Genomic DNA, 23,705 nt, shown 5'->3' with positions numbered 1-23,705 from the left:
TAGGCTCTGAGAAAGGAATTAAGAGACTTTGAGCGACTCATTTTTGAGAGAATAGCCAATCGGAAGCCACAGAGTGGTATGACATAACTTGGTGCTAAGGGGAATTGTATTCCCACCCAACAATTGGCTACCTGCAGGCCAGAGGGGAGTGGCTCAAAAGGCAGGAAGCGGTAAGTACCACGGAATGGAAGGTTGCCACGGCCTGGGACCTTCCTTGCCACCCTGACCTCTGCCCCTGCACCCACAGCAAACAACATAATCTCAAATTTGGGTGATCTTTTCAGGAGAGTCATTGAGCGGGTACTCAGGGAGTCTTAGAGGAAGAGATGTGATTTAAGGTCCATTTGTGCCGGGCGCGGTGGCTCACGCCTGTAATCCCAGCACTTTGGGAGGCCGAGGCGGGCGGATCACAAGGTCAGGAGATCGAGACCATGGTGAAACTCCGTCTCTACTAAAAATAGAAAAAATTAGCCGGGCGCAGTGGCCGGCGCCTGTAGTCCCAGCTACTTGGGAGGCTGAGGCAGGAGAATGGCGTGAACCCAGGAGGCGGAGCTTGCAGTGAGCCGAGATTGCGCCACTGCACTCCAGCCTGGGCAACAGAGCAAGACTCCGTCTCAAAAAAAAAAAAAAAAAAAAAAAAGGTCCATTTGTTTGTTTCTCTTTTTAAAAAAATGTATTTTATTTATAGTTATATTTACTTATTTATTTTTTTGAGATGGAGTTTTGCCCTTGTTACCCAGGCTGGAGTGCAATGGCATGATCTCAGCTCACTGCAACCTCCACCTCCCTAGTTCAAGCAATTCTCCTGCCTCAGCCACCCAAATAGCTGGGACTACAGGTGCACGCCACCACACCTGGCTAATTTTGTATTTTTAGTAGAGATGGGGTTTCACCACATTGCCCAGGCTGGTCTTGAACTCCTGACCTCAGGTGATCTGCCCACCTAGGCCTCCCAAAGTGCTGGGATTACAGGCATAAGCCACCGTGCCCAGTCAAAAATTTTTATTTTATTTTATTTTAATTATTTAGTTTTTTGGGACTGGGTCTCACTCTGTTGCCCAGGCTGGAGTGCGGTGGCTCTATGGTAGTTCACTGCAGCCTTGACCTACTAGGCTCAAGCAATCCTCCCACTTCAGCCTCCCAAGTAGCCAGGACCACAGGCACAGGCCACCATGCCTGGCTAATTTTGTTGTTGTTGGTAGAGACGAGGTCTTGCTATGTTGCCCAGGCTGGTTTCGAACTCCTGGGCTCGAGTGATCCTTCCACATTGGCCTGCCAAAGTACTGGGTTTATAGGCATGAGTCACCATGCTGGCCTAAGGTCCATTTGGACCTGGAAAATAGTGGCCAATACAAAAAGCACACTCCTATGATGTAACTGGGTGCTAGTCAGATTTGTGTTGCCTAATAATTTCCTTCCCTGAGAGAAAGGTGGGGCTCTCAGCCAATGGGGGGTCAGGATATGCCATGATGTCACAGGATACTAGGCAGGAAGAAAGGTACCTTCCAGCAAACGTTCTGGGTTTGCTCTTGGTTAGATGGAAAAAGGCAAGAAATTGCCTCCAGGGAGACTATTTGACACCCATGCCACCAATAAAATGTTACATAATCTGGGGGAACCTCCCCTTAGCCTCCAGATGAACTCAGGGTGGGGGCATCTCTGAAGCAGGAGTCTTTTAAGAGATTTTCTGTTCTTTTTTTTGTAGAGATGGGGTCTCGCTATGATACCCAGGCTGGTCTCAACCCCCTGAGCTCAAGCAATCCTCCTGCCTCAGCCTCCCAAAGTGTTGGAATTACAGGCGTGAGCAACCGCGACAAGTCTTAAGGGATTTTCCTTCCTTCCTTTCTTTCTTTCTTTCTTTCTTTCTTTCTTTCTTTCTTTCTTTCTTTCTTTCTTTCTTTCTTTCTTTCTTTCTTTCTTTCTTCTTTTTTTTTTTTTTTCTGAGATGGAGTCTCACTGTGTCACCTAGGCTGGAGTGCAGTGGAGCGATCTTGGCTCACTGCAACCTCTGCCTCCTGGGTTCAAGCGATTCTCCTGACTCACAGTCTCCTGAGTAGCTGGGATCACAGCACGCACCACCATACTTGGCTAATTTTTGTATTTTTAGTAGAGATGGGGTTTTCCCATGTTGGCCAGGCTGGTCTCGAACTCCTGACCTCAGGTGATCCACCCGCCTCAGCCTCCGAAATTGCTGGGATTATAGGCGTGAGCCACCGTGCCTGGCCAAGGGATTTTCTAAGAATGGTCCTCTGTTCCAGAAAAACTAAATTCCTTATCTTTGTTATTTTCATCCTCTTTTGAAGCCAATTCAGTTAGGCATTCACTGCCCCCACACTCCACCTTCACATCCAATCCATGAGCAAATCCTGTCCACATCTACAAAATATCTCCCATAATTCAACTATTTTTACCACCTCTATTGCTACCACCTTCATCCAAGCCACCATCACTGCTCGTCCGGATTATTACAATAGTGCCCACACTGAGCTCACCACTACCCCCCGAAAGTCTTCTTCACATGGAAGCTAGGATGATCACTTTAAAACATGTCAGGACAGACATGGTGGTTCATGCCTGTAATCCCAGCCCTTTGGGAGGCTGAGATGGGAATCACTTGAAACCAGGAGTTCAAGAACAGGAAACTTGGCAACATAGCAAAACCCCATCTCTACAAAAAAAAAAAAAAAAAAAAGATAGTTGGGCATGGTGGTGCACACCTGTAGTCCCAGCTACTTGGGAGGCTGAGGCAGAGGATTGCTTGAGTCCAGGAGTCGGAGACTGCAGTGAGCTATGATCGTAGTACTGCACTCCAGCCTGGGCAACAGAATGAGACCCCATTGCTAAAAATAAACTTTTTTTTTTCTTCTGCGTTTTTTAATGCAGAAAAAATAAATAAATAAATAAAATAAACTCTTGAATGGTTTCCCATTACTCTCAAAATAAAACCCAAAGTCCCTGCCCTTCTCTACAAAGCCTTGCATAATCTACTTCCACCACATGACCGATCTCACCTCTTATAAGTCTTCCTCATTCACACCACTGCAGCCACACTGGTCTTCTTCCTGTTCCTTTAAAAACCAAGCACACTTGCCGGGCGCGGTGGCTCATGCCTGTAATCCCAGCACTTGGGAGGCCGAGGCAGGCGGATCATGAGGTCAGGAGATTGAGACCATCCTGGCTAACACGGTGAAACCCCGTCTCTACTAAAAATACAAAAAATTAGCCGGGCATGGTGGCGGACGTGTGTAGTCCCAGCTACTCCAGAGGCTGAGGCAGGAGAATGGTGTGAACCCGGGAGGTGGGGCTTGCAGTGAGCCAAGATCATGCCACTGCACTCCAGTCTGGGCAACAGAGCAAGACTCAGTCTTAAAAAAAAAAAAAAAAAAAAAAAAGCACACTCTGCCCCAGGGCCTTTGCACTTGCTGTTCTCTCATCCTGGAACACACCTTTTCATGTAATGGCAAGCCAGTTTCCCTACTTCATCGAGACCTTCCATTAGGCAGGTCAGGCTAGCTCTGTTGGCTCCACAGAGTTTATTTAGTTCTGGCTGGGCGTGGTGGCTCACGCCTATAATCTCAGCACTTTAGGAGGCCGAGGCTGGCGATCACTTGAGCCCAGGTCTAGACCGGTGTGGGCACCGTGGTGATACCCCATCTCTACAAAAAATACAAAAATTAGCCAGGCATCGTGGTGTGTGCCTGCCTGTAGTCCTCATACTTGGGAGGCTGAGGCAGGAGGATTGTTTGAATCCAGGAGGTCCAGCCTACAGTGAACTATGATTGGGCCACGATACTCCAGCCTGGAGCAAGACCCTGTCTCAAAAAAAAAAAAAAAGTAAAAAGTAAAAGAAAACACAAAGTTTCTTTCTTGCTCACATACATGTTCCATGCAAGTTGGCAAAGGCTGGTTTTCCACACAGTCAAGGACCCAGGCTGAGAGATGTACACCATCTTGTTGCACCAGCCGTAACCCAGGGCATCCTTGATCACTGAGGCAATGCAAGAGGAAAAGCATTGAATGGTCTCATGCAAGCAAAACAGCTTTGGCCCAGCCCTTCCAATCACAGCTCATTCATTGGGATTACTCATGTGGTCCCACTCAATTGTATAAAGGTGGGGACGTAGAATTCCCTCCCGTGCCCAGTAACAGAGAAGAACTGTCGAATTCCTTTCCTGTTACTGCCATAACAAATTACCATAAACTCAGCAGCTGAAACAACACAAATTTATCATCTTACAGCTCTACAGATCAAAAGCCCCACATGGGTTTCACTGGGCTGAAATCAAGGTGCTAACGACGCTGCATTCCATCTGGAGCCTCTAAGAGAGAATCTGTTTCCTTTCTATTCCCAGTTTCTAGAGGCCACCCACATTCCCTGATTCATGACCTCTTTTTCCATCTTCACAGCCAACCACGACAAGTTGAGTCCCTTTCACACTTCAAATTTTTCCTGCCTCTTCTATCCTCCCATCTCTTTCTGACCATGGCTGGGAAAGGTATTCTGCTTTTAAGGACTCCTGTAATTAGACGAAGGCCGCCCAGTCTACCACCATACCACCTGAATGCACCGATCTTGTCTGATCTCAGAAGCTAAGCAGAGTCAGGCCCTGTTAGTTCTTGGATGATGAACCAAGCCCCATCTTGGAGATGGGGCCACCCAGATAATCCAGAATAATATCTCCCCATCTCGGCTGGGCGCGGTAGCTCACGCCTGTAATCCCAGCACTTTGGGAGGCCGAGGCTGGCTGATCACAAGGTCAGGAGATTGAGACCATCCTGGCTAACACGGTGAAACCCCGTCTCTACTAAAAATACAAAAAATTAGCCGGGCGCGGTGGCGGGCGCCTGTAGTCCCAGCTACTCAGGAGGCTGAGGCAGGAGAATAGCGTGAACCTGGGAGGCGGAGCTTTCAGTGAGCCAAAATTGCGCCACTGCACTCCAGCCTGGGGCACAGAGCGAGACTCCGTCTCAAAAAAAAAAAAAAAAAAATCTCCCCATCTCAAAGTCCCTTTTCTTTGTTTTGTTTTGAGACATTCTTGCTCTGTCACCTAGGCTGGAGTATAGTGGCATGATCTTGGCTCACTGCAACCTCCGTCAGACAGAAACAAACAAAAAAACAAACAGAAAAAAGCAAAACAAAACAAAAACGAAAAAATCCCCCAAAATTAGCCAGGCCCGGTGGTTACACATCTGTAATCCCAGCTAGTCGGGAGGCTGAGGCAGGAGAATCGCTTGAATCGAGGAGGTGGAGGTTGCAGTGAGCCAAGATCATGCCACTGCACTCCAGCTTGGGCAACAGAGCAAGACTCCGTCTCAAAACAAACAAACAAACAAAAACCACACAAATCCCAGCACTGCTGAGCCATGTCCCTCAGTTTCCTCATCTATAATATGACATGATAATCATAATAGAAAATAATCTCCAGGGTATGTTGTGAGGATTAAATTAGTTAATACATACAATGGGTTTAGAACAGTGCCTAGCGCAGACCGAGAGCTATATGAGTTTATTATTCGTTTATTTATTTTGAGACAGGGTCTTACTCGGTCTTCCAGGCAGGAGTGCAATAACAGAGTCACAGCTCAATGCAGCCTTGACCTCCCAGGCTCAAGGGATCTTCCTCCCTCAGCCTCCCAAGTAGCTAGGACTACAGGCGCATGCCACCAGGCTAGGTTCGTTTTGTTTTCGCTTTTTTTAAAATAGAGGCAGGGTTTTGCTGTTGCCCAGGCTGGCTTTGAACTCCCGGGCTCAAGCAATCCTCCCACCTCAGCCTCCCAAAGTGCTGGGTAATGCCATCACTAGGCGTGAGTCACTGCTCAGGGCCTTGAGTTTGTTATTAATATTATTTAGACCGGGTGCGGTCTTTCATGCCTGTAATCCCTGCACTTTGGGAGGCTAAGGCTGGTGGATCACTTGAGGTCAGGAGTTCAAGACCATCCTGGCCAACATGGTGAAACCCCATCTCTACTAAAAACAGAAAAATTAGGCTGGGCACGGTGGTTCATGCCTGTAACCCCAGCACTTTGGTGGGGGCAAGGTGGGCAGATCACCTGAGGTCAGGAGTTTGAGACCAGCCTCACCAACATGGTGAAACCCCATCTCTATTAAAAATACAAAAAGTAGCTGGGTGTCGTGGCGTGTGCTTATAGTCCCAGCTCCTCAGGAGGCTGAGACAGGAAAATTGCTTGAACCTGGGAGGTGGGTTGCAGTGAGCCGAGATCACACCACTGCACTCCAGCCTGGGCGACAGAGCGAGACTTCTTCTCAACAAAAAGAAAAAAGGAAAAAAAGAAAAATTAGCTAAGCATGGTGGTGCACAGCTGTAGTTCCAGCTACTCTAGAGGCTGAGGCAGGAGAATCACTTGAACCCAGGAGGTGGAGGTTGCAGTGAGCCAAGATTGCGCCACTGCACTCCAGCCTGGCAACAGAGCAAGACTCTGTCTAAAAATATATATATATATATATACACATATATATATGTGAAATTTAAACACCCAGAGTCCACACCTCCTCCTGGAGACTGGAACCCAGAAGGCGAGATTAGGGAGGATTTTTCTAGGCTCCCAGGGGCAGTGGGAGTTGAAGGCAGGGAGAGAGGGGTGAGGAGGCCAAGGGGGGCTGTGGGAACTACCCAGGCCTGTAGAAGCCTGGTGCTGCCGCCTCCCACTCAGGGGCTGGGGAGATGGGAGATGAAAGCATGGTGCAGAGCAGGCCCCATATGTTCCTCATGACCCAAACTTTGTTCCCAGCGCCCGAGACTAATAGGCGTGAAATCCACATCTGGGACCCACCTCCGGCCTGGTCGTTCCCTCCCGTCCTGGGCACCGAGCCCAGTCTGTTTTTGCGCTATAATGGAGGCAGCACAGGTGGCTTCCAGAGCTCCAAGGAGGCCCCCACCCACCTCATGGCATTGCCGGATGGCTTCTTGGAGGAGGGGACTCCTGAAGAATATAGAAGTCTGAGTAGGAATTTGCCCAGCAGAGAAGGGAGAAAGGGAGCCTGGTTAGAGGAAACAGTTTGGCAAAGATCCCAGGGCAGGAGGTCTGTGTGGTGAGAGAAGAGATGAGGCTGGGGCCTGGGGGTGGTCAGGGTATATGGAGTCTCTCAGGCCAGGCTGAGGACCTGGGCTTTTTTTCCCCCAGGGCACTGGGAAGCCATGGGAGGTCTGTGAGCAGGGGAGGAACAGAATTTTTGTGAACAGCTTTTTGTGAGAGACAAACCGTGTTAAAACAGAGTGACACGGGCAATTGTCGTCATCACTGAGGTGGCTCAGCTCACTGGGAGAGCCCAGAGAGTACCCCAAACCCAGCCTGCAGGTAGGAAAACTTCTCTCAGAGGTGAATCTTCAAGGACATTAGAAGAATCTGGTCATGACAAGAAAGGCTGAGGAGGGGGACTCTGTCCAGAGGTACAGGGGAGCCGTGGGAGAGGCAGGGTCCACTCTGAATATAACACAGCCACTCAGGGGCCGGGCCTGGTGGCTCTCACCTGTAATCCCAGCACTTTGGGAGACCAAGGTGGGAGGATTGCTTGAGGCCAGGAGTTCAAGACCAGTCCAGCCAGCATAGTAAGACCTCTATCGCTACAAAAAAATTAAAAATTACTAGTGTGTTGGCCTGGCGCGGTGGCTAACACCTGTAATCCTAGCACCTTGGGAGGCCGAGGCTGGCGGATCACCTGAGGTTGGGAGTTCAAGACCAGCCTGACCAACATGGAGAAATCCTGTCTCTACTAAAAATACAAAATCAGCCGGGCGTGGTGGCGCATGTCTGTAATCCCAGCTGCTCGGGAGGCTGAGGCAGGAGAATCGCTTGAACTCAGGAGGTGGAGGTTGCAGTGCTGGGATTACAAGCATGAGCCATCGTGCCCGGGGGGCCACAGTCCCTATGTTTTTATTTCATTCACTCACTTATTAATTCATTCAACATATTCTCCTCTGGTCTCCCTGGAAAATTCTGACACCCTGACCTGAGTCAGACTAAGGACTTGCCTAGTGTGGGAGGGTGAGGTAGGAGAGAGACCTGGGTACAATAAGATTTGGTATGATATTCAACAATGGAGGCAGCGCAGGGCACTGTGGGAGCCTAGAAGAAGCACCTGGACGTGCCTTGGAGTTTAGGGAAGACGTCCTGGAGGAGGCAAGGCCCTCCATGGGCACTGCAGAAAATCCAAGTGTCACCCAGGCACATGGGAACTGGCAGACTCTCCAGGGAAAGACATCATGAGCATGGTTTCATTCAGTAATGCCTGAGTTCTCTCCTGAGGACGCCTGTACACCAGGCTCTGTGTGCAGTGAGGCTGGGGACTCAGAGACCAGCCAGGCTTGGACCCTCTGGTGGAACACATGGGACACGGTCCCTTTCTAATGAGATGTATGCTCTCATGGAGGTAGCACAGGGCATTGTAAATATTCACAGCAAGCACTGACCCAGCCTGGGGGGTCAAGGAGGGCTTCCTGGAGGAGGAAAGCCCTACATTTTAGGCAGACTCTGCTCTTCCTGCAGTATCAGTCAGCCTTTCACTTTGTGTATAGCTCTAGTTCCTTCATTGCCTCTGCCTCTGTCGGGTTCCATAACTCTCTTTCTTTCTTTTTAAATATTACTAAATAAAAATAGAGATGGAGTTTCGCCATGTTGCCCAGGCTTGGTCTCAAACTCCTGAGCCCAAGCAGTCTGCCTGCCTCGGCCTCCCAAAGTGCTGGGATTGCAGGTGTGAGCCGCCATGCCCAGCCAGATTCCAGGTCTTATTTTAGTGACAGGTTGGCTGTCACTAAAAATTACCACAAACATGGTGGCTTATCACAACAGAAATTCATTGTCTCACAGCTCTAGAGGTCAGAAGTTCAAAATGAAGCTGTTGGCAAAGCCATACTCCCTCCGCAGACTCCAGGGGCGAATGTTTCATGCCTCTTCCAGCTCCTGGTGGCTCCTGGCATTCCTTGGCTTGTAGCTGCCTCATTCCAGCCTCTGCCTCCATCTTCACATGGCCTTCTCCCAATCTCACTATGGCTTTTTTTTTTTAATCTTATAAGGATACTTGTCATTGGATTTAGGGTCTACCCAGATAATGCAGGATGATTGCATCTCAAGATCCTTAACTTTTTTTTTTTTTTTTTTGGAGATAGTGTCTTGCTCTGTTGCCCAGGCTAGAGTACAATGCTGTGATCTTGGCTCACTGCAGCCTCGACCTCCTGAGCTCAAGTCATCCTTTCACCTCAGCCTCCCAAGTACCTGGGACTACAAGTGTGCATTGCCATGCCTGACTAGGTTTTTAAAATTTTTTGCAGAGGCTGGTCACGGTGGCTCACACCTGTAATCCCAGCATTTTGGGAGACCAAGGTGGAAGGACCATGAGGTCAGGAGTTTGAGACCAGACTGGCCAACATAGTGAAACCCTGTCTCTACTAAAAATACAAAAAATTAGCCAGGCTTGGTGGCGGGCTCCTGTAATCCTAGCTACTCGGGAGGCTGAGGCAGGAGAATCGCTTGAACCCGGGAGGCAGAGGTTGCAGTGAGCTGAGATCGCACCACTGCACTCCAGTCTGGGTAATGGTGCGAGACTCTGTCTCAAAAAAAAAAATTATTTATTTATTTATTTATTCATTTATTTATTTATTTTTTGCAGAGATGGGGTCTCATTGTGTTGTCCAGGGTGGTCTCAAACTCCTGGGCTCAAGTGATCCTCCTGCCTCAGCTTCCCAAAGCACTGGAATTACAGATATAAGCCGCTGCACCCAGCCCCTCCCAAGACTTTAAGGGTCTATTTCTCTCCACAACTCTGTGTCTCTCTTCCTCTCCCCACCTGTGGTGGTTTGAAAATTAGTCCCCAAATTCTCTGATACTTTTCCTTTCAGGAGCAGAGGAATTTTTTTTTTTTTTTTGAGACAGGGTCTCGTTCTGTCGCCCAGGCTGGAGTGCATTGGCTCGATCTCAGCTCACTGCAACCTCTCCCTCCCAGGTTCAAGCGATTCTCCTGCCTCAGCTTCCTGAGTAGCTGGGATTACAGGCACACGCCTCCACACCTGGTTAATTTTTGTTTTTTTTTTTTGTTTTTTTTGTTTTTTTTTTTTTTTGAGACGGAGTCTCGCTCTGTCGCCCAGGCTGGAGTGCAGTGGCCTGATCTCAGCTCACTGCAAGCTCCACCTCCCGGGTTCACGCCATTCTCCTGCCTCATCCTCCCGAGTAGCTGGGACTACAGGCACCCGCCACCTCGTCCGGCTAGTTTTTTGTAGTTTTAGTAGAGACGGGGTTTCACTGTGTTCACCAGGATGGTCTCGATCTCCTGACCTCGTGATCCACCCGTCTTGGCCTCCCAAAGTGCTGGGATTACAGGCTTGAGCCACCGCGCCCGGCCAATTTTTGTATTTTTAATAGAGACGAGGTTTCACCATGTTGGCCAGGCTGCTCTTGAACTCCTGACCTCAAGTGATCTGGTTGCCTCGGCCTCCCAAAGTGCTGGGATTACAGGCGTGAGCCACCACACCCGGCCCAAGAGCAGAGGATCCTAACGTCTTTCCTTTTCAGTGTAGGCTAGATCTAGTGACTCATTTCTGATGCGTGCAATAAAAGGTGTGTGACTTTGGGAGACTAGGTCATAAAAGACTCCAGATGACTGCAGCCCTGTCCCACAGCTTCACTGAGGGACCCAGAGCTGCCCAATGAAGCCATTCCCACATATCTGGCCCTCAGGAACTGTGAATACAATAAATGTCGATTTGAGCCACTGAGTTTTAGGGTAATTTTTCACATAGCAACAGATTTTTGTTTTGTTTTGTTTTGTTGTTTTTGAGACAGTCTCACACTTTCGCCCAGGCTGGAGGGCAGTGTTGCGATCTCAGCTCACTGCAACCTCCACTTCCTCAGTTCAAGTGATTCTCGTGCCTCATCCTCCTGAGCAGCTGGGACTACAGGCACGCGCCACCACACCCGGCTAATTTTGTTTTGTTTTTTTTTTTTTTTTTTTTTTTGAGACAGAGTCTCGCTCTGTCACTCAGGCTGGAGTGCAGTGGCGCAATCTCGGCTCACTGCAACATCTGCCTCCCGGGTTCAAGAGATTCTCCTGCCTCAGCCTCCTGAGTAGCCAGGATTACAGGCATGCGCCACCACACCCAACTAATTTTTGTATTTTTAGTAGAGACGCGTTTCACCATGTTGGTGAGGCCAGTCTCAAAATCCCGACCTTGTGATCCACCCGCATCAGCCTCCCAAAGTGCTGGGATTACAGGCGTGAGCCACTGTGCCCAGCCTAATTTTTGTAGTTTTGATAAGACGGGGTTTTACCATGTTGGCCAGGCTGGTCTAGAACTCCTGACCTCAAGTGACCTGCCTTCCTTGGCCTCCCAAAGTGCTGGAATTACAGGCGTGAGCTGCCATTCCCCAACTATTTTTTTCTTTTTCATAAAAAATAGAGACAAGGTCTTACTATGTTGCCCAGGCTGGTCTCAAACTCCTGATCGCAAGTGATCCTCCCTCCTCAGCCTCCCAAAGTGCTGGGATTACAGGCGTGAGCCACCAAGCCCGGCCAGCAACAAATTATCAGTATGTACCTTTCCTTCTTGTGTTCTTTGTGTCTCTCTCCATCCCTGACTCTCTCTGGGTGTCTGTCTCTCTCCATCTATAGGTCTTTGGTTTTTTTTTTTTTGAGACGGAGTCTCGCTCTGTTGCCCAGGCTGGAGTGCAGTGGCCGGATCTCAGCTCACTGCAAGCTCCGCCTCCCGGGTTCACGCCATTCTCCTGCCTCAGCCTCCCGAGTAGCTGGGACTACAAGCGCCCACCACCTTGCCCGGCTAGTTTTTTTGTGTTTTTTTTAGTAGAGACGGAGTTTCACCGTGTTGGCCAGGATGGTCTCGATCTCCTGACCTGGTGATCCGCCCATCTTGGCCTCCCAAAGTGCTGGGATTACAGGCTTGAGCCACCGCGCCCGGCCTCCATCTCTAGTCTTTGACATTCCATCCGTCTTTGAATGTCCATCCCAATTTGCTCTCTCTGAATGCCTCTGTCTTTCTGATTCCTTTCTAGTCTCTCCCATCATGTCAGTTGCTCTGTTTCTGGTCCTCTCTCCCTCTATCTGGGTCTCTCTGTCTCTGTCCATCTGTTCCTCTCTGTTGATGTCTCTTTCTCTGCACGAGTGTCTCTATTTATAGATGTGTGTGTGCCTGTTCCCAGGTCTGTGTCTCTAGCTCTGTGTGTTTCTTTCTTTTTTCTTTTACTTTTTTTTTTGAAATGGAGTCTCACTCTTGTCACCCAGGCTGGAGTGCACTGTCAGGATCTCAGCTCACTGCAGCCTCCCTGCCTGCTTCAAGCCATTCTCCTGTCTCAGCCTCCTGAGTAGCTGGGATTATAGGTGTGTGCCACCGTGCCTGGGTAAGCTCACTGCAACCTCTGCTTCTCGGGTTCAAGTGATTCTCCTGCCTCAGCCTCCTGAGTAGCTGGGATTACAGGCGCCTGCCACCATGCCCAGCTAATTTTTGTATTTTTTATTAGAAACTGGGTTGCACCATGTTGGTCAGGCTGGTCTTGAACTCCCGACCTCAGGTGATCCACCCACCTCGACCACCCAAAGTGCCGGGATTACAGGAGTGAGCCACCGCGCCCGGCTAATTTTTTATGTATTTAGTAGAGAGAGCATTTGGCAGAGTTGGCCAGGCTGGTCTCAAACTCTTAGCCTCAAGTGATCCACCCACCTCGACCACCCAAAGTGCTGGGATTACAGGCGTGAGCCACCGCGCCTGGCTAATTTTTTATGTATTTAGTAGAGATGGCTTTTGGCAGTGTTGGCCAGGCTGGTCTCAAACTCCTAGCCTCAAGTGATCAGCCCACCTTGGCCTCCCAGAGTGCTGGGATTACAGGTGTGAGCCACCGCGCCCGGTCTGTTTCTATGTCTCTCCCTCTCTTTGTGTCTCTCTCCACCTGTACTGATGTATGTGTGTCTCATTCTATGTCTCTCTGTCTCATTAATGTTTGGTATCAGGCTGGGCAAGGTGGCTCATACCTGTAATCCCAGCACTTTGTGAGGCCAAGGCAGGAGGATCCCTTGAACCCAGGGGTTCCAGACCAGCCTGAGCATCATAGCAAGACTACAGCTCTACAAAAAATAATTTTAAAAAATTAGTCTGGCATGGTGGTACGTGCCTGTAGTCCCAGCTACTTGGGAGTCTGAGGTGGAAGGAGTGTTTAAGCCCAGGAGGTCGAGGCTGGATCAAGCCGTGATCGCACTACTGCTCTCCAGCCTGGGTGACATTGCAAGACCTGTCTCAAAAAAGAAAAGAAGACATTGAGCAGTTTCATTATCATTAGACGGGGTGAAAAATAATAAATAACAACAACAATAATATGTGGTGGCTCTGAGGCTGGGTGTGGTTGTTCGTGCCTATAATCTCAATGCTTTGGGAGGGCCGAGGTAGGAGGATCCCTTGAGGACAGGAATTTGAGACCAGCCTGAGCAACATAGCATGACTCCATCTCTTCCTCCCAAATACAAAAATTTGGTGTCTTTCTCTGTCTTTTAATCGTTCTTTCTCTTTCTGTCTGTCCCCACCCCACCTGCTGCCTGGTCTCTGAGTTTCTGAGTCTGTCTGTCTCTAAGTGTGTGTCTCTATGTCTCCATGTCTGTCTCGCTTTGTCTCTGTATCTCTCTCATTCATTCCTTCCCCTTCCCCTCCCCCCTCCCCCTCCCACTCCCCCTCGTCCTCCACCTCCTCCTCCTCCTTCACCTCCTCCTCCTTTCCCTCCTCCTCCCTCCTGCCTGGCGGTTTGTTCTTGCCTCTTTAACCCTCTGTCCCTCCGCCCTTCCTCTCAGGCTCCCCTCCCGTCCCCAGCCTCCGCAGATGTGGGTCCTCACCTCCAGCTCTCCGCCTCAGCCCTCCCGGCTCCTCCTCCCTTCCTCTCTCTCCCTCACCAGGTCTCTGCCTCCCCCTCCCGGCGAGCAGCGCTCACTGCACTCTAGGCTCCCAGGGGGATCCCCTGGCCCCGTTAAGGCAGCCCCAGGCAGAGGACCCAGTGAAGCCCTGGGGCGGGGAAGGGGGACAGCGGGCGCTGGGGCGGCTCCAACCTGGGTCCCCGCGAGCATGGGGACCCCGCATCTGCCAAGGCCGGTGACCCCGGCATGGAGACTTCCGAAGCCTCTCCCAGCTCCACCTTAAGCGCCCCCCCTTCCCCTTCCTGCGGAGGATGGGAACAGCCAGCTCGCGGCCCCAGGTGTCCCGGCCACCCCCGCCCGCGTGGCCCCAGAGCCGCTGGAAACCGAGGACAAGCCCCCTACCTCCTTCCGAATCCTGCCCCTTTCGCACCCCCCACCCCCAGCCAACACGAGGAGTGTTTGCTGCTGTGAGATCACCTGCTCCCCACACCCAACAACAAAATTAAATAACACCACGGGAGGAAAGAGAGGGAGGGGGAGGAGGGAGGAAGGGACGGGAGAGAAGAGAGACTGAAACTGGGAGAAGAGGCAGGAGAGGAGGAGGTGGGGAGAGCACGAAGCTGGAGGCCGACACAGAGAGAGGGCGGGAGGAGGTGAAGAAGGAGAGAGGGGAGAAGAGGCAGGAGCTGGAAAGGAGAGAGGGAGGAGGAGGAGATGCTGGATGGAGACCTGGAGTTAGGTGGCTTGGGAGAGCTTAATGAAAAGAGAACGGAGAGGGGGTGTGGGTTAGGAACCAAGAGGTAGCCCTGGGGGCAGCAGAAGGCTGAGAGGGGTAGGAAGATCAGGAGCTAGAGAGAGACTCGAGGGTTCCGGGAAAAGAGGAGAGGAAAGGCACAGAGAGACGGGAGAGGAGTGGGTTTGAAGAGGGGGGGGGGTCTCAGTCCCTGGCTGCTCTGGCATTTGGGGAACTGGGACTCCCTGTGGGGAGGAGAGGAAAGCTGGAAGTCCTGGAGGGACAGGGTCCCAGAAGGAGGGGACAGAGGAGCTGAGTGGGGGGGCAGGGCGTTGGGCAGGGGTCCCTCGGAGGCCTCCTGGGGATGGGGGCTGCAGCTCGTCTGAGCGCCCCTCGAGCGCTGGTACTCTGGGCTGCACTGGGGGCAGCAGGTAAGACCTGGGGTTCCCGGCAGGAGCCCCGGAGGGAGGTTGGAGTTGGGGGTGCCAAGGAGAGGGATTCATGCTGCTCTCTTCCCAGCTCACATCGGACCAGCACCTGACCCCGAGGACTGGTGGAGCTACAAGGATAATCTCCAGGGAAACTTCGTGCCAGGTGCCGCCAAGGCGGGGACCCAGGAGTCCGGCCCTCGCGGCGCCTCCTTCTTCAGACTCAGGAACCTGGGTTCCCAGCTCCCTCCTCCCCTCAGGACCAGGAGTCCCAGCCCCCTTCTCTGTCCCTCAGGAGTCGGGCCAGCCTCTGAACCCCAGGGGCTCACCATGGGACATTATACATGCGCATTTCAAGTAGTGAGTGGGAGTGAGTGGAAGGAAAGTGTGGGGGTGGAGATTATGTGTGTGTTTGCCGGGAGAGGAAGGTCCTGGCTCCCGCTAGGAACCGGAGGCTGGGTGACCCCGTCCCCCACCTTGTCCAGCCCTCTCTTGCAGCTTCTCTCCCCAACACATTAATAATAATACAGTTGTGGGACAAGAGAGATAAAAAAAGAACTACAACTCCCATGGGGCTCTGGGGTAGGTAGGCAGCAGAGGGGTAGGCTGGTAGCCCTGGGGCCTGCTGGGAGTTGTAGTTCCATCTACGATGGCTTGATGGGTTGGCTCGGCTAGGCGCGGTGGCTCACGCCTGTAATCCCAGCACTTTAGGAGGCCGAGGTGGGTGGATTACCTGAGGTCCAGAGTTCAAGACCAGCCTGTCCAATTTAGCGAAACCCGTCTCCACTAAACTTGGAAACTATTCCAAGATTCTTCTAGGACCCGGGATTCTGGATCTGAGCCCAGTCCTCCCTCAGACCCAGGAGTCCAGGTCCCTAGCCCCTCCTCCCCTGGGATCTGGGAGTCCAGACCACAGCCCACTCAGCAGATGCCAGCCCTGGGATCCAGTCTCTATTTCTGACTCCTTGTCCTCCTACTCCGACCCCACCCCCAGGGCCTCCTTTCTGGGGCCTGGTGAATGCAGCATGGAGTCTGTGTGCGGTGGGGAAGCGACAGAGCCCCGTGGATGTGGAGCTGAAGAGGGTTCTTTATGACCCCTTTCTGCCCCCATTAAGGCTCAGCACTGGAGGAGAGAAGGTAAGGGGCTTGGAGGGAGGAGCTATCGAATCTACTGGGGATGGGCATGAGTAGAGACTGGGGAATGGGGTGCTGAGGTAAGAGAGCAGCCTTGGGGGAGGAGGGGACACCCAGTGGGTGGAGAGAAGGCTGCTTACACTGTTAAATGGATCACTCATTCTTCCCATCCCAACCGTGGCCCCCTGGTCTCCCCATCTCTGCAGAAACAATGAAAAGTAGAACATTTCCTGTGCCAGGCAGATTTAAAAGCTTGATGAGCCTCTAATCTCATAACCACCCCACAAAATGGGTACAATTATTATTATTATTATTATTTTGAGATGGAGTTTTGCTCTTGTTGCTTAGGCTGGAGTGCAATGGTGTGATCTTGGCTCACCGCAACCTCTGCCTCCCAGGTTCAAGCGATTCTTCTGCCTCAGCCTCCCAAGTAGCTGGGATTACAGGCATGCACCACCATGCCCAGCTAATTTTTTGTATTTTTAGTAGAGATGGGGTTTTTCCATGTTGGTCAGGCTGGTCTTGAACTCCCGACCTCAGGTGATCCATCTGCCTTGGCCTCCCAAAGTGCTGAGATTACAGGCATGAGCCACCACGTCCAGCCAGAATGGGTACAGTTATTAACCTTATCATATACATGCAGAAACTGACACACAGAGGTTAAGTTACGTGCCTAGGATCACACAGAGAGCCAGCACTGGCATTCAAACCAGGCAGTGTAGCATGAATGGTGGGACCTGCTTTCCAATACCATGCTGGGAACCATACTTTTTTTTTTTGGAATTGGCATCTCACTCTGTGGCCCAGGTTGGAGTGCAGTGGCCCAGTGATAGCTCACTGTAACCTCAAATTCCTGGGCCCAAGTGTTCTTCCTACCTCAACCTCAAAAGTAGCTAGGACATGCCCGGGTGTGGTGGCTCACACCTGTAACCCCAGCACTTCAGGAGGCTGAGGTGGGCAGATCACGAGGTTTCGAAACTAGCTTGGCCAACATGGTGAAACCCTGTCTCTACTAAAAATACAAAAATTAGCCGGGTGTGGTGGCGGGTGCCTGTAATCCCAGCTACTGGAGAGGCTGAGGCAGGAGAATCGCTTCAACCCGGGAGGCAGAGGTTGCAGTGATCCGACATCCCGCCACTGGACTCCAGCTTGGGCGACAGAACAAGACTCCGTCTCAGAAAAATAGAAAGAGGGAGAGACAGAGAGACAGAGAGAGAGGGAAAAGAAAGAAGGAAAAAGGAACGAAGGAAGGAAGGAGAGAGACAAAGAAAGAAAAGAAAGAGAGAGAGAAAGAAAAAGAAAAGAGAGAAAGATGAAAGAAAGAAAACAAGGAGAGAGAAAAAGAAAAAGAAAGAAAGAAAAGAAAAGACGAAAAGAAAAGAAAAAAGAAGTCAGGACTGCAGATGTATGCCAGTATGCCTGGCTAAGTTTTTTGTAGATGTGGGGTCTCACTATGTTGTCCAGGCTGGTCTTGAACTCCTGGGCTCAAGCAATCCTCCTGCCTTGGTTTCCCAAGGTGCTGGAATTACAGCCGTGATCCACCGTGCCTGGGCAATATAATTTCTTATAAGAACCGGGATTACCTTTTATTTAGCTGCCCCAGCCAAAAGCTGTAAAGCCATTTCCCATCCCATCCTCTCTCCCTCACATCCATTTCCAATCCATGTTCTTTCTAGCCTTGCTACTAAATATTATTTAAGTCCTTTCACCTATCACTCCCTCTACTGCCCCCAGTCTCATGCAGGCACCATAATCTCTCACCAAGACTGGTGGCGTAGCCTCCTCATTGGCCTGCCTCTCTACTCCCTGCAATCCATTCTGCACCCCACAGCTAGAGAGACGTTTAAAACACAAATGAGATCATATCACTCCTGCTCACAATCCTCCTATTAGGATATGTAATAATAGCAAACATTTACGTAGCACTTACTGTATGTTTGGCACTCTGGCAAATGTGTTATATATATGCAGTTTATTTATTTGTTTATTTTTATTTATTTACTTGAGTTGGAGTCCCACTCTGTTGCCCAGGCTGGAGTGCAGTGGCCTGATCTTGGCTCACGGCAACCTCTGCCTCCCGGGTTCGAGCAATTGTCCTGCCTCAGCCTCCCAAGTAGCTGGGACTACAGGCATATGCCACCACACCCGGCTAACTTTTGTATTTTTAGTGCAGACCGGGCTTCACCATGTTGGCCAGGACGGTCTTGATCTCTTGACCTTGTGATCCACCTGCCTCAGCCTCCCAAAGTGCTGGGATTACAGGTGCGAGCTACTGCACCTGGCTTATCTTTGTATTTTTAGTAGAGATGGGGTTTTACCATGTTGGTCAGGATGGTCTTGATCTCTTGACCTCGTGATCTGCCCACCTTGGCCTCCCAAAGTGCTGGGATTACAGGAGTGAGCCACTGTGCCCAGCCTATTTATTTATTTATTTATTTATTTTTGTTGTTGTTGTCTTGTTTTCTGGTTTTTTTTTTTTTTTTTTTTTGAGACGGAGTCTCGCTCTATCGCCCAGGCTGGAGTGCAGTGGCTGGATCTCAGCTCACTGCAAGCTCCGCCTCCGAGGTTTACGCCATTCTCCTGCCTTAGCCTCCTGAGTAGCTGGGACTACAGGCGCCCGCCACCTTGCCTGGCTAGTGTTTTTGTATTTTTTAGTAGAGATGGAGTTTCACCGTGTTAGCCAGGATGGTCTCGATCTCCTGACCTCGTGATCCGCCTGTCTCGGCCTCCCAAAGTGCTGGGATTACAGGCTTGAGCCACCGTGCCCGGCCTTTTTTTTTTTTTTTTTTGGAGACAGCGTCTCACTCTGTCACCCAGGCTGGAATTCAGTGACATGATCTAGGCTCACTGCAACCTCCGCCTCCTGGGTTCAAGCGATTCTCCTGCCTCAGCCTCCCAAATAGCTGGGATTACAGGCGCTACCACCAAACCCAGCTGATTTTTGTATTTTTAGTAGAGATGGCCATGTTGGCCAGGTTGTTCTCAAACTCCTGACCTCAGGTGATCTGCCCACCTCAGCCTCCCAAAGTGCTGGGATTACAGGCATGAGCCAACACATCCAGCCTATATATGCAGTTTATCTAAATAAAAATGCAAAACTCTTTACTGTTTTCCACAAGGTCCTGCACCATTCAGCCCCCATAACTTCTCTCTCCTCTGTTCACTGGACTTCAGTGAAATCTCTTTGCTGTTACTCAAACAGGCCACCTCAGGGCCTTTGCACTGCTGTTCTCGCTTCTCGGAATGCCCTTCTCTCTGTTCTTTTGCAAGTCACCTCTGCTTATCCTTCAGGTCCCCATTAAAATGTCACCTTTGGCCAGGTGCAGTGGTTCATGCCTATAATTCCATTATTTTTTGGAGGCTAAGGCAGGATGATGACTTGAGCCCAGGAATTTAAGACCAGCCTAGGCAACACAGGGAGAACCCTCTCTACCAAAAAAAAAAAAAAATTGAAAATTGAAAATTAGTTGGGCATGGTGGTATGTGACTGTGGTCCCAGCTACTTGGGAGACTGAGGCAGGAAGATCGTTTGAGCCCAGGAGTTTGAGGCTGCAGTAAGCTGTGATGGTGCCACTGCAATCCAGCCTAGGTGACAGAGTGAGACTTTGTCTCAAAATAATAAAAAAAAATAAAATAAAATGTCACCTTCACAGGGAAATTTTTCCTGACACCCCCCCCCCATCTAAGCTGAGCTCCTCATGACACCTCAGAGCTCCCAGTTCCCCCAAGCATGACGTCAGGATGTAGTTAATGAAGCAGTTACTTATGTGATTCACAATTGTCTCTCTTGCCTTCATTAGAACATAAGCTCCATGAGGCCCATGAGTTTTGTCTACTTGTTTATTGCTCTAGTCTTTTTTTTTTTTTTTGAGACAGAGTTTCACTCTTGTTGCCCAGGCTGGAGTGCAATGGTGCGATCTCGGCTCACCGCAACCTCCGCCTCCCAAGTTCAAGCGATTCTCTGGCCTCAGCCTCCCGAGTAGCTGGGATTACAGGCGTGCGCCACCACCCTGGCTAATTTTGTTATTTTTTTTAGTAGAGCCTGTTGGTCAGGCTGGTCTTGAACTCCCGACCTCAGGTGATCCACCTGCCTCGGCCTCCCAAAGTGCTGGGATTACAGGCATAAGCCACTGCGCCCGGCCTATTGCTCTATTCTTGTATCCACAGCACATAGCACCAGCTCAGTCAATATTTGTTGATCAAAGAAATTCACCAATATTGGGCACCAACTTACAGACTGGCACAGAGCCTGAAAAGTGGTCAGTGTTCAAATTACGTTGAATGATTAAATGACTGTTGGAGGCCAGGCACGGTGGCTCACGCCTGTAACACCAGCACTTTGGGAGGCCAAGGTGGGTGGAACACCTGAGGTCAGGAGTTCAAGACCAGCCTGCCTGGCCAACACGGTGAAAACCCATCTCTACTAAAAATACAAAAATTAGCTGGGTGTGGTGGCACACGCCTGTAGTCCCAGTTATTCGGGAGCCTGAGGGAGGAGAATCATTTGAACCCAGGAGTCAGAGGTTGCAGTGAGCCAAGATCCTGCCACTATATTCCAGCCTCGGCAACAGAGCAAGATTCTATTTGACAAAAAAAAAAAAAAAAAAAAAGACTGGGCGCGGTGGCTCAGTGTCTGTAATCCCAGCCCTTTGGAAGGCTGACACGGGTGGATCACCTGAGGTCGGGAGTTTGAGACCAGCCTGACCAACATGGAGAAACCCTGTCTCTACTAACAATACAAAATTACCTGGGCATGGTGGTGCATGCCTGTAATCCCAGCTACTCGGGAGGCTGAGGCAGGAGAATCGCTTGAACCCAGGAGGCAGATGTTGCAGTGAGCCCAGATCGCACCATTGCACTCCAGCCTGGGCAACAAGAACGAGACTCCGTTTCAAAAAAAAAAAGACTGTTGTAATCAGAAAATGTAAGCGTGGGAAACGGGAAAGAAAAGATTTCTCCCTGCCCCCTGACAGCTCCTGCCTCTCCCACAGCTCCGGGGAACCTTGTACAACACCGGCCGACATGTCTCCTTCCTGCCTGCACCCCGACCTGTGGTCAATGTGTCTGGGGGTCCCCTCCTTTATAGCCACCGACTCAGTGAACTGCGGCTGCTGTTTGGAGCTCGCGACGGAGCCGGCTCCGAACATCAGATCAACCACCAGGGCTTCTCTGCTGAGGTAGTGACCACTGATTGTTTACCGGCGAACCTGAGTCACCCCAGTTCCTCCCACCTCACCCTCGTAATGCCTCACCCCATCCTCCTCCACAGAACTGACCTCCCACCCTAAGCACTAATCCTCAGCCTGATTCGGGCCCCCAAAGCTGGGGTTATCCTCTCCTCCCCTTCTGCTGGGGGACCCCATGCTCTGTGCTAACCCCAGGTGCAGCTCATTCACTTCAACCAGGAACTCTACGGGAATTTCAGCGCTGCCTCCCGAAGCCCCAATGGCCTGGCCATTCTCAGCCTCTTTGTCAACGTGAGCGGAGGCGAGATTCGGAGGGAGGGAGCACTTGGGTGCCTGGAACCCGGGGTCTGAGGGAAGAGGGGTGCTGGGAGGCCCAGACTCCTGGGTCCTGGGGGAGCAGACGGTTGAGGGCTTGGACTTCTGGGCTCCTGTGTCCTCACCTTGTACCCCCACACAGGTGGCTGGTAGCTCTAACCCATTCCTCAGTCGTCTCCTTAACCGCGACACCATCACCCGCATCTCCTACAAGAGTAAGTCCCTGGCGTACTGGGGCCAGTGGTCACACACGAGGGGGTGTTCAAGAGTGCCGCCCTCCTTACTCTGGCCTGATATTCCTGCAGATGACGCCTACTTTCTTCAAGACCTGAGCCTGGAGCTCCTGTTCCCAGAGTCCTTCGGCTTTATCACCTATCAGGGCTCTCTCAGCACCCCGCCCTGCTCCGAGACTGTCACCTGGATCCTCATCGACCGGGCCCTCAATATCACCTCCCTCCAGGTGAACCCTCTGTCCGCACCGCCCTTCCTAGGCCTGGGTACTCCACTCAATGGCCTGGGTATCCCCTTGTTCACCTGCCCTCCCTCTCCTCATAGACTGAATTTAAGGAGGTAAGAGGCTCAGACCACCTTTGGGGGTGGGGTGGGGCTGATAACAGGCCCCGCCCACCTGCTCCCAGGGGCGGGATTTCCCACGTGACGTCACCAAGACCGTTCACTATTCACTCCCAGTTTCCCACCCTCCTTCTATGGCAGATGCACTCCCTGAGACTCCTGAGCCAGAATCCTCCATCCCAGATATTCCAGAGCCTCAGCGGTAATGGCCGTCCCCTGCAGCCTTTGGCCCACAGGGCACTGAGGGGCAACAGGGACCCCCGGCACCCTGAGAGGCGCTGCCGAGGCCCCAACTACCGCCTGCATGGTATGGTCCAGTCTGCACCCGCTCTATGTCGTGGGCTAACCCGCTTATATGTGTCTCCCCTTGGTGTCTCCATGTGATTCAGTCCCATCCCCCTTCCTGCGTCTGTATGGTGTAGCCTCCTGAGCTGTCTCTTTTTCTCTCTCTCCCTACATATCAACGTGGCACAGTCCACCTTCCAGCCCTAGGTCATTGCTATCCCACGATTTGTCTTTCCTCTTCACTGCTTTGTAACTTGGTCTATAACCCTTGACCCCTGCCTTCCTATGGTGCGATTACCTACTGTTCTGTGCTTCCTATTACTGTGAATTTCCAAAATGGTACAATTTGGATCCTCTCTCCCTTTCCAAGTCGTACTACTCTACGCTGTTCCACAATCTGATGCTCCTTTCCCCCTTACTGAGAATCTACAACTGCCTCCCTGTGGTTCAGCCCAGGGATCTCACACCCCCCGGCTTCGCAACATGGTACAGTCCACACCCCCCATGAAGACCTTCAGGTAGTTCAGCCTAATGCTGAATCTGGACATCCCGATTCCCCCCTCCTGTTGGCTTCTTGTGGTTCAGCCCAGTGCTTCTCGACCTGGTACATTCCGGTTCCCCGCTCACAGACTTCCGATGGTAGAGCCCTGCGCGGCCCAGCCCACGCCCCCTGCACGCCCCCTGCCCCTTCCATCCTAAACTGACGCCTGCCGTTGTTCTCTGTCTTACAGTGGATGGTGCCCCCCATGGTCGCTGAGACTCCCCTTCGAGTATTGCACCCGCCCGTCCTAAGCCTCCCCACACGGCTAGGGGAGTTACTCCTAAAACAAAGCTATTAAAGGGACAGAACACTTCTTGTTTCTCAGTGGTCTGATTCTAGGCGCGGTGGGGAAACATTTGGGTATTAAAGAACAGACTTCTTCCGGAAACCAATCTTCCTCTTTTTAAGCCCCCGCTACTCGGCATTTTGGCTTCCTGCTTCTCAAAACCATCATTAGGACCGCGGCCCCTTTAAGCGGCGCCCCTCTTCCCCCATCACACCCCTTACCACCAGGCAGCACGAGCAGAGCCATGTGCTTCCCCCTCCCGCCTGCTTCATTGGCCCAAACTGGGTCACGGTCCCGCCCCCAGTACCGCCTCCCATTGGGCAAATGTAGGTCAGTGTCCCGCCTCCCACCGAAAGGCAAGGCAAC

General features: G+C 51.3%; 1 protein-coding gene across 4 annotated transcripts; it reads left to right on the top strand.

Moving 5' to 3' along the window:
* The first annotated feature begins 14,209 nt into the window (after positions 1–14,209).
* LOC105478650 (carbonic anhydrase 11) lies at positions 14,210–23,366 on the top strand. Of its 4 annotated transcripts, none has more exons than XM_011736174.3 (10): positions 14,210–15,022; positions 15,111–15,185; positions 16,014–16,156; positions 21,145–21,330; positions 21,535–21,630; positions 21,797–21,869; positions 21,960–22,114; positions 22,369–22,534; positions 22,883–22,998; positions 23,244–23,366. In XM_011736174.3, exons 1-10 carry the CDS (start codon positions 14,956–14,958, stop codon positions 23,349–23,351), a joined length of 1,185 nt encoding a protein of 394 aa, XP_011734476.1. In that variant the 5' UTR covers positions 14,210–14,955; the 3' UTR covers positions 23,352–23,366. The 4 variants fall into 4 exon arrangements, 3 of the variants coding, with proteins under 3 accessions (XP_011734476.1, XP_011734477.1, XP_070943458.1); XR_985379.3 differs by having other exon boundaries at positions 14,211–15,022; positions 22,883–23,116; XM_011736175.3 differs by lacking the exon at positions 22,883–22,998 and having other exon boundaries at positions 14,215–15,022.
* Positions 23,367–23,705: the final 339 nt, after the last annotated feature.

Source organism: Macaca nemestrina, chromosome 20 (genome assembly GCF_043159975.1).
Source record: "Macaca nemestrina isolate mMacNem1 chromosome 20, mMacNem.hap1, whole genome shotgun sequence".
In the NCBI taxonomy this organism is placed as follows: Eukaryota; Metazoa; Chordata; class Mammalia; order Primates; family Cercopithecidae; genus Macaca; species Macaca nemestrina.
The sequence above is the reverse complement of the archived record's forward strand: the minus strand, read 5'-3'. Positions and strand labels throughout refer to the sequence as shown.